This window comes from Ips typographus, linkage group LG7, assembly GCF_016097725.1.
Source record: "Ips typographus isolate SLU linkage group LG7, UJ_Ityp_2.0, whole genome shotgun sequence".
In the NCBI taxonomy this organism is placed as follows: domain Eukaryota; kingdom Metazoa; phylum Arthropoda; class Insecta; order Coleoptera; family Curculionidae; genus Ips; species Ips typographus.
The window spans coordinates 3,888,843-3,898,684 of NC_138428.1; the positions used below are offsets into that span (position 1 = coordinate 3,888,843).

Here is a 9,842-nt window from a genome sequence, read left to right on the forward strand (position 1 = left end):
CATTTTAGTTATTTTGTTGCCAAGAGGTTTTCAAAAATCAAAACGTTTTAACTGAGGTATTACGTATCGCCTCTTGCCTATTTATTTTAAAATATTGTCACTTTTCAAAACAAACAAAAATGTACGTTTGCAGGTTTTGTATTTTCTAGACATTTCAATCATTACAACATAAAATTATATACAATAAAATAATCTGCGTGCAATGGTGCTACAAATTACGAGATAAATATATTTTATTAATTATCAATATTTTTGCGAGTCTTACCAGTTTACAGTTACACGAACAAATAGTTAATTTGTTTTTTTAATAAAGAAATAACTCTAAACCAGATAGACTCCGCTGTCTTTTTAAACATTTAAGGGTACTAGACACAAACATCATCACAAAATTAGAGTGGGTGCAGAGGCACTCTACCTACTCAACACTACATACTACATAATACTTTAAGTTCTTAACCGTCTACAAAAAATTAAACATAAATAGCTAAAATATTATGTTACACAAAAACAACAACACAACCTAAATGAGCTCTATCCGTGATCGAACTGAGACGTTTAGACAAGACTGGGAGCCTTCATTTTATTGATGGCGTTGGACAAGTGGAGCACCTCAGTATTGAGCTGCTGCACTAAACTCTCCAGCTTCTCCACAGAGTCGAGAACCTCCACACGACCAGTGTGGGGATTGAATCGGACCTCAAATGGTCGGGACATGGCACTCACCCATCGTCTGAATTTGTCTTTCATGTCATCGAAACTTTCAGCGATATAATAGATTGGTTGGTATTCCTGGTCCTGGTAGGGTTGGATAGCAGTGGTAGCGGGATCAAATGATCGCACCTCCGGTTTATCGGAAAGAGCGTGCAAAAGCTCTCCGTAGGCGGAAAGCAGACCAGCACCGTAAACTTTGGTTTCTCCAGATTCTTTGCAGAGACCGAATTCCACGGTAAACCAATAAACCTGAAAGATAATATGGGTTAAGTTTACTACAAAGAAAATATCCAAAATTTGGAGAGACAAAGAAGCAATTATACTAAGATTTATCAAGTTATTTAATTCAGATAATATTGATGTCATTCTCCGCCAATTGACACTGTGATGAATCGCATTATCCTATCTCTTTGTACACTTGCGTAATTATTTGCCATGGTCAAGACTAAGCACGCGTGACTAGTTTCAACCGCCCAGTGCCCCTTAAAATGCGTACATGGCCATCATTACGTCACCAGAATGCCAAGATAGGCAAATCATGGTTTAAGTTTAAATAAACAATAAACTACTATTTCTTATTTTTCATGATAATTCTAGTTCTCTTCAGTAAATCGTTTCAAACAATAAAATCCTACCCACACCGACTACTATAAAACCAAAATCACTTAAGGCAATATATTGGTTTGGGTTTTATATCTTAAAAGCTCAACATGTATAATCTGAATTTAACGACGGCGATTATAGCATATTGTTTTGATGTCACTATATTTTTGTTAGGTGGAATTTTTACTTACGGTGGACAATTTTTCAATTTCTTCGTCGGATGCACCCAAGGAAGCTAAACCAATTTCCTGCGAAAACTGAGCAAAACTGGGATCGGCTAGTAGTGGCATGTGACCAAGGATTTCGTGAATGGCATCACTGAAATTAAATAAAACCTTTTAGTTGGTATAAATATGATTTTATGATTAAGAGATTGTATGAGAATATTATAAATTATTCCCATATTAGCATACAGGTTTATATGTAAAGTTTTTGTCACATATATTTACTAATAACATACAAGTTAGTTAACAAAAAAGTTCAAGACTTAGTTGAAAAAGAATTTGATTCACTTAAAGAAGGCGACTATATTTAAGAAAACTATCTGTAGTTATGACATTGTAACATCTGAAACAGACTTTTTGATATTATGGCTAAATTATAAATGATGTATCATCAGCAATTTTGTATTTAAGACATTTTTTAACACACAAAAAAAATTTTTTGGAGAGTCAATGCAAAAAAATTATATGATCTATAGCAACATAAATATGACCATAAGGTATCTTTTGCTTTTGCCACTTGATATGTCAATTATCTAGACAGTCTACTTGTTGTTTATTTATTAGAACATATTATTAACTTTTTAAAGTCTGAAACAATTCAAATATCAGGCCAAACTAGAAAATACTTACTGAGTAACAGAATAAGGAACAATAAAATATTCAGATATCCTTCAGATTCAATTTGGAATCAAGCTTTTAAAGACCTTAGAGACATGAAATGAGAAACCAAAGCAGCTTAACTCCAATCAACCGAACAGGCATTATTTTTTAATATCTCCCCCAGTGGAATAGCATCGGAACTTAGGCAAAAAACGTTACTCTTTGGAGGAATCGTAATTAACGTACTTTGTTGGCCTTACTATAATAAAATATTCGAAAAATTAAATTGTCAATCCCTTGGCGTTGACTTAATGGCAATTACAAGCGCCTCTATACCGATAATGGACTGGAAAATCAAATTATCGCGTTCACTTTGACGGAGCTATTCTATCAAGAGTGTTAAGGGGTGAAAAAAAATGCACTTTCAGTAAAGTTTAAATTGGGGTAAATGAAACGATATCATATCCGTAAGACTGTGAAGAGGAAAAGTACGTAATTCCAGTAAATTTTATCATAAAACTGAAAAATTAATATGAGAATATGTTGCAATCTTGGAACACATTGCTTGTAGAAGGGTTGAACGTAAAAATGTGATGATAGAAGAAAGAATAGATAGTGATATTATGAGTTGTGAAAGTTTTCCATAGTTGCAGAAGTCTCCTTTTTCAGTTACATGAGAAACTACGCAAGTATTTTTTTATTCTAAATTATACTAACATGAATTGTATTATTTGTACTTACGGTTCTGGGGTGTGGAAAGGTGAATTGACGTGTCTAATATACTGAGTACTTTGGAAAATCCTGAAAGCCAACGAAGCCAAGAAATCCCTAGCAGTGAGCAATCCAGCAGCAGGTCTCAAGGTAAATCCAGTATGTTTCTGCATAAACTTTGACATGTCTTCCAATTGTGGAATCTGCTCAGGCTCGAAAAGTCCTTCTTCCTGGAGCATCTTGAATACCTTACGGTATTCCACGCAGGCGTGTTTGGGAGCCAAGTCCATTACAGTGCTGAAAACTGATTTCCATGTCTTGTTCTCGGTCTCAGTGTACTCGATGTGGGGCATTGGGTCTCCGCTGTAACGATTTTGTACGTTAGTATGTGAAAACAGTTTTTACCTAATAGGATGCGTACTATTTGTAGGCAAAAGCGATTTCGGCAATCTCCTTGCGTCTCTCTCTGTAAACTTTGTCAGCAAATCCTGGGTGGTTCATATCTAGGTCCGGTTCGTATTTGGTCATCAAATGGTTGCATTGGTCCAACTCACTAGCGTGTCTAGGAAACCATGGGTTTTTGGCAGAAATATTATCTTCTCCAATAAGCGTAGCATGTTGTAATGTTTGCGATTGTCTTAAATTTTTCAGCAGTTGTAGCATATTGATCCTGGACATGTCAAGTTTAACCAAAGCGTCCAGCTGAACGCTGTCCTTTTGGTTAGGACGAGTTTCCAAGTGCACCACCACTCCTTGGTACTTTTCGATAGACTTGAGTACGCGTGATAGAGAGTTCATTCCCTCTTTGAGGTGCAACACCAAGGCGGCCCTCTGGATAGTTTTCTCAGATTCCGGATCCTCAGAGATAGCATTGGCAAGTACCACCTCCTCTTCAGTAAGGTTCGAATCTATATAGAAAAATGCAAAAATTTCAGAATTATGTTGTAAGTAAACATGCAAGAATTCTGTAAATGCGTGTATTTCAAGTTTCGAGGCTAAGGTCTTCAATACTGTCTCGGTCTAATAATCTCGGTACCCGAATGTTATATAAATTAATTGGCTGCACTTGCCATTGACGGACAAGATTTCTTATACGTGTGGAACCTTCGCTGCACTTGCCACACATTTTTCTCGACCATTTCGAGTCTATGATCGACATTGAACGCCTAGTCTAATATTAAACTTTATTATCAGTGTTGCAATAGTGTATAAAAAAGGTTAATTGTTTCGAAGAATATTACTTTTATTAAAGCTTTAAAGTTCTTCTTAAATTCAGAGAAAGAAATCTAAAAAAAAGACAAATATTGATTAAATGTTCTAGACTATTGAGTAATACTAATAGAGTCAGAAGGTTAACAGCACCTGTTTGGTTCTACATTATTTGTTTTTTTACCATTTTGGTTTACTTAGTTATTGGTGAGTTATGGATATCAACCTAACCCAACTGACTGACAGACTTTCGTCTCTATGCACAATTTTAAAAAATGTTATACTACAATATAATTAATTTTTATTACAAAATACATTTCGTGCATGTAGAATTTTAGAAAATCTTGCATTCAGACTTGTTTGCCCGAAAGAAACAGCTTTCATGCATTTTATGGTTATTTCCCTAAAAAAGTTTTCCAGTTGTCCCAACAACTTTCAAGCAGGATTTTCGGCAGTTTTACTTGCATTTAACATACTACTATTGAAAACGTAAAAAACGTAAAAACAATCTACTCTACTACAGATAATAAAGTACATCAAGATAATAAAGTTATAATCTTGATGATATAAATAGACAATAAACAGGCAATAAACATAAAGACGGTATTCTAGTTGGCAAATACCATTGAATAACCTTCACTATCTGATCACACACACATTATACGTAGATAGGTCAGGTTGGTAATTAACAGATCAAAACGCCCATTTGCATTAGACAAATTAATGAGAGCTTGAATTAAATAAAATATCCCGAGCACTCTCGATGACGTGATTAGTGATTATGCAATCCAGGCAAGAAAAATTAAAAACACCCACACACACATATAAAAATTTGATTTTTTATGATAAATCTGCACGGGGCGTGATGAAATAAAATAGCAAGCGTTAACACACTTTTACACTCGACTGAAAACAAGGGGCAGAAAATAAAGCGTTCCTTCATATAATCTGTCACAATCATTCATAGGTTTAACAGAAAATCCGCAAATTATGCCGGGCTTTCGTAAAATATAAATTTTCTTTTAAGGGCGTAGGAAGCACTGTGTGAAATGGATTGTGAAAATTGACTAGTGAATTACCGCAAAAAGAACTCTAGCAAGTGTCTTTGTTCGAGCCATGGCATTAGGACTTACCATCTTTGTTTTGTTCTTCGGGTGGTTGGTTGTATTTCTCGTTTTCAATGTCAGGATCTACGCTAGAATCTACGAAAATAAAAGAAAAAACGTGCAACAATCATGCATAAACAAAACAAAAAAATAAACAGGACGTGCCAGAAAAAATAGAAGACTTACCATTGGCTCTGAGTCTAGCTTCGTCCAAAACCGTTTGTTTGGTTTGTTTCACGACCAAAGTTTCGAACCTGGCGTCATCTACAAGAGATCTACGCCTAGCTGGGTAGCCGTTCTACAACGAAAAATTGAGTTTTTTAGTCTTTAATAGATTTTTCTTTACCAAATGGCTAATCAAGTACATTTATAGTCTAGAACACTCTTGTCTTCAAAATAGATTTTAAAGTAAACTTAGTCAAAATGTTAAAACTTTCCAAAGTAAAAAATCTCATACTCTACAGGAATGAACGAGATTTACCTTAAATAAAAAATATATTATAGGTTGAAGTCACATGACATTTTTTCTAGAAGAAAACTTGACTGAAAAATTGTAAGTAAGTCTTCAACGTTTGTCAATGAGCAAGTCAATTATTAAGTTGGAAATCAATGTCTGAAACCAGAAACTTGATACTTCAATTACAAGTTTGTAAATCAGTTTTCACCTTTTATGGAGAAAATGTAAAAATCAAATTCAAGAAACCAATTTAGTAATTTTGCTGCCCTCTTAATAACCAAATATATTATAAATATAAGCGTATTTGTGCAGAAACTACTAACAAACTAATACACAAAAAAAATTTAATTTTACCGCTACTATCATAACAAATATAAAATTACACACCTCATTATTTAAAACTGTTATAGTATACACAACCCACGTGGGTTTTCCAAACACTTAAGAATTTATGTAAATCATGTAAACAAGGAAACAACAAACTCTTATAACGAAAACTAATTAATCCTAATAGCGTTGGCTAAAAATTTTAATATGGAATTAATAAAATCAAATTTGCAATAATTATTATTAAAATATACGGATATTTTCAGTTTAGTTGGTAAAGATTTGATTAGTCAAGGTTCTGTTAGGGGTGAGACACTTAATTATCGTATTAATCGGTCAAATAACCATCGATCAAAATCCTATTACTTTGGCTACTTAACCTTCATTGGGTCTCACTTCCTCTTACCCTAAATCAAGGTCAGGCAGGTGGCCAAGCCCCCTTATTAAGACAACCAATTACAGAATGAATATGTAAAACAATTATTTGTTTGTATTTCTGACAATTAATTAGTTTGTTGATTTCCTAGTTGAAAAACATCACCAATTAAATTAATTTTGATCTTGAAAATTAATTTAGATTTTTTCTGCAAAATGTGCGGGGGTTAAGTTGGTAATACCCACTGCGTTTAATATCAAAGGGAAAATTGTCAAGTTCAGTGTTTCCGGTGCAGCAAAGCCAGCCCATAACCTCAAAATGGGCATTTCCGTGATATAATGAGTTTCCTTCTGAATTTTCAGTTGGAATCTTAGAATAAAGCGGTGCTTTTAGAGATTTTGTTGGCTGGTCAATTTTAGTGTTCATTAAATACTGATAAAGTGACAACACTCTAGAGTTAGAGGAAAAATCAAAATGACCAAATTGAAGTTTAGGCTGTTTTTTGATTATTTAAATGCTCTTAAAATCAGCATTTTTAAAAATCAAGGTTCTCGAGATTATGGACTTGTGAAAGAGAGTCCAGCATATGGGTGTAAATATTGACCCAAGAAAAACAGGTTTTACTATTGACCAAAATACCTGATAATTAATATTCAATTAGAAAATAGATTAGGGAAAGAAAGTAGATTAAATAACTATTTTTGCCTTGATTCTTGGCTATTTAAAAGAAAGTTTAGAAACATTATTCTCTTTGTTCATTATAACTATATTTAGAATCATAAAAATGAAAATGAGCTGTCTACAAATTATTTACATAACCTTATGGACTACTCTGTAGTTAGCCTTTTTGTTTATGAATAATTTTATTCTGATGAAGATTTGGACGTTCTTGACTATTTAGTGTCAACTAACCGGCTACATTCAGAAATTAAAATTAACACTTTTTCAAAAACAAGTTTTTGTAATTTTGTTAATTCGAAATTTGGGTTTTTTAAACTTTCAATGGTTTGAGAAAAATACCCTAGTGTCAATTTCAAGAATACATTGTCATGTGTCAAAATTTCAGAAATATTGTTGTATACAGCTTCGTGGAATAATCAATCAAAACCAATTAAAGTTAACTAAGAAATTTAATAGTCTGTTTCTCTTCTGTGAGTTTTTATTGATTGCATATCAAAATCATCGATTTTATATCAAAATATATTGCCAGTTTTGTAAATTTTCCGTTTTTTTAATTAGACTTCCACACCCTGTATTTCTTTCGCAAAGTATTTTTGAAGTAATTATGATTTATGGTATATCAAATTGGCATTATTTTTTGATGTAGAATGGATGATTTTTTTGCACATTCTGTATAAAGTAAACACTTCAAGCTTTCAAGAATGTGGTACCTATTAGAAGCTAATTATAGAGTCTTTGTGGCAATCAAAAACTGAAGGTTTTAAAACAAAACTATTGTGGATTATGGCAATTTATACAATATAAAGTTTTGGGAAGTAAATTCGACATATTATAATTATAAAGAATTCATATGTTAAGAGCGTTGTTTAAAGCCTCATAGTTACAAGCAAATGGAAAAATTCAATGATCAAAATCATAAAAATTCAAAATTAATACAAAACGTTTTTACAAAGTTGCTGTTCTATTTGCTTACATTTCTTTCAAAAAATATAGTTTGGATTTATCTATATTTGTTATGTTAACATTTAAATATCGGTTAGCCTATTTTTTATGCCTTAAAATAACAATGTTTAAAAAAAAATTGGTATTGTTATTAACAATGTAATTAACGAATTAATCAGCTTGACAAGCGTTAAGTAGTTTTTTTATTAGTTAATTTACTAATTTAAATTTAAAAAAATTAATATGCTTACCTCCACACTATAACTTTTCTTGATAGCGAACATTTCTCTATTTTTTTGTGCAGCAGCTACAGCGGCCATGGCTCAGTATCCTCAAGCAGGTCACTAATCACACAACCGAATATGACTTCCTTGTCTAGAAATTTGTGGCTGACCCAAAAATTCTTGGTTCGACCACAATGGTAAAGCAGTTACCACGTCTGTCGAAGATTGTGAATTTTTCTGGTCGTGAAACACCTTCAACCTTTAACGGTCGGATTACGAATGTGGCTGCTGGGGCACCATTTGGGAACTTTTATGGGGCTTGGGGAGTCACCCAGGTGAGTGGGGGGACGTGTACGTCGAGGGGGTTGTTCAGATGCACGGCTGCTGCGAAACTCCGAAGAGTGGACACAGCTCTAGCTTGTACCTACTATGGCGAAAAATCGGCCAGAATTTGTCTTCTTCTTGTTTTTACATAACAAATTCTGAAGTTGGAAAATAAGTTTTGAGGAACTGGATTAATTTTGCTGGTAAAGTTAAATGCAACATTTTCTTATTTCTGTCTATTCTATTCCTAGAGCTTTGGCCATTAACTCTATTGATATAAAATGTACTTCATATAGTTAAGGACATGAAATCTTTATGGCAGTATGGCAGTAGTAAAGCACAGTATTTAAACAATCATTACTAACTGTATAAAAAAATCAATTTGAATTAGAATGAATATATTATACAATAATATTAAATAACAACACTTCTGGCCGACAAAATTTTATCAGCATAGTAAGCAAACTCTCATTATTAAAGCTACATTACTTGTATGTCGTGATTAGTGAATCACACGACAACACACGCGTCCACCGGATTTACCAGCAGGTTGGGAGTTCCAATGGGTTTTTACGTCACTTCGGCACGGTAACCGTATCAGAAGAACCAGCTTCTTCAGCAGGCTTAAATTAGCATCAGCAATGAAAACTACCGCTTAACAAAGCGATTTTTCTCTTTGATTCCTTGTCTTCAGGAATCATCCTAAGATGATATCTGGAAATTTCTTTGGTTCCGGGGGAAAGCAAAAATTGAACTTACTGTTGGAAGAATTGTCAGAAATGCCTTGTGAGTTTGCAAGTAAATGACAATAGTATATTATTAATCAATATGCTCAATCAAATAACTGTATATCATTATGGTTAATATAACCGTATAGGTTTATACATGAGTGTAATGAAAATTGTACATAGGAATTCAATGTTAAGGACTGAAGATTTGACTGATTTAGTGTTATAATTTGAAAAAATAACAGTTTATTTCATACCATTCTAACCTCTAACTCCAATTTTCTCATGATAATCTTAATCATGATTGAAACTTATCAACTTTTGTTCAGTAATAAATTTGATTGATGGACATCAAAAATGTATAGATCAGTAGTAAAAAAAAATATTTGCCAGTCTGCAAATCTTAGTTAATGTGGGTTTTTGCGATCCAGGAAGATGTTAAAAATTTCCACAAATCTCAATTATGTTTGCTCTAAAATGAAGATTTCAATAACATCCTGTTGAATAACGTGAATATCATGTATAATATTTAACCGCAATAAAACATTATTGTTGGCAAAAAAAAACGATTTAAATATACAGGGGTTTGTACTTATAGAAAGTTTATGGGGTGAATCTT

At 33.1% G+C, this 9,842-nt stretch overlaps 1 protein-coding gene across 1 annotated transcript; it reads right to left on the minus strand.

The window, feature by feature from the left end:
- Positions 1–122: 122 nt before the first annotated feature.
- ple (tyrosine hydroxylase ple) lies at positions 123–8,460 on the minus strand. Its single transcript, XM_081983311.1, has 7 exons — positions 8,199–8,460; positions 5,351–5,462; positions 5,192–5,260; positions 3,271–3,757; positions 2,880–3,212; positions 1,506–1,632; positions 123–960 (listed from the first exon to the last, which is right to left on the minus strand). The coding sequence occupies exons 1-7, from the start codon at positions 8,265–8,267 to the stop codon at positions 556–558; spliced, it is 1,602 nt and encodes a 533-aa protein (XP_081839437.1). The 5' UTR covers positions 8,268–8,460; the 3' UTR covers positions 123–555.
- Between the last annotated feature and the right edge of the window lie 1,382 nt (positions 8,461–9,842).

Coding starts and splice junctions, on each gene's coding strand:
- ple (XM_081983311.1), bottom strand. CDS start 8,267: ATGGCCGCTGTAGCTGCTGCACAAAAAAATAGAGAAATGTTCGCTATC. Junction 1,633..2,879: donor CCTTTCCACACCCCAGAACC/GTAAGTACAAAT, acceptor ATTTAATTTCAG/TGATGCCATTCACGAAATCC. Junction 961..1,505: donor AAATTGAAAAATTGTCCACC/GTAAGTAAAAAT, acceptor ATTATCTTTCAG/GTTTATTGGTTTACCGTGGA.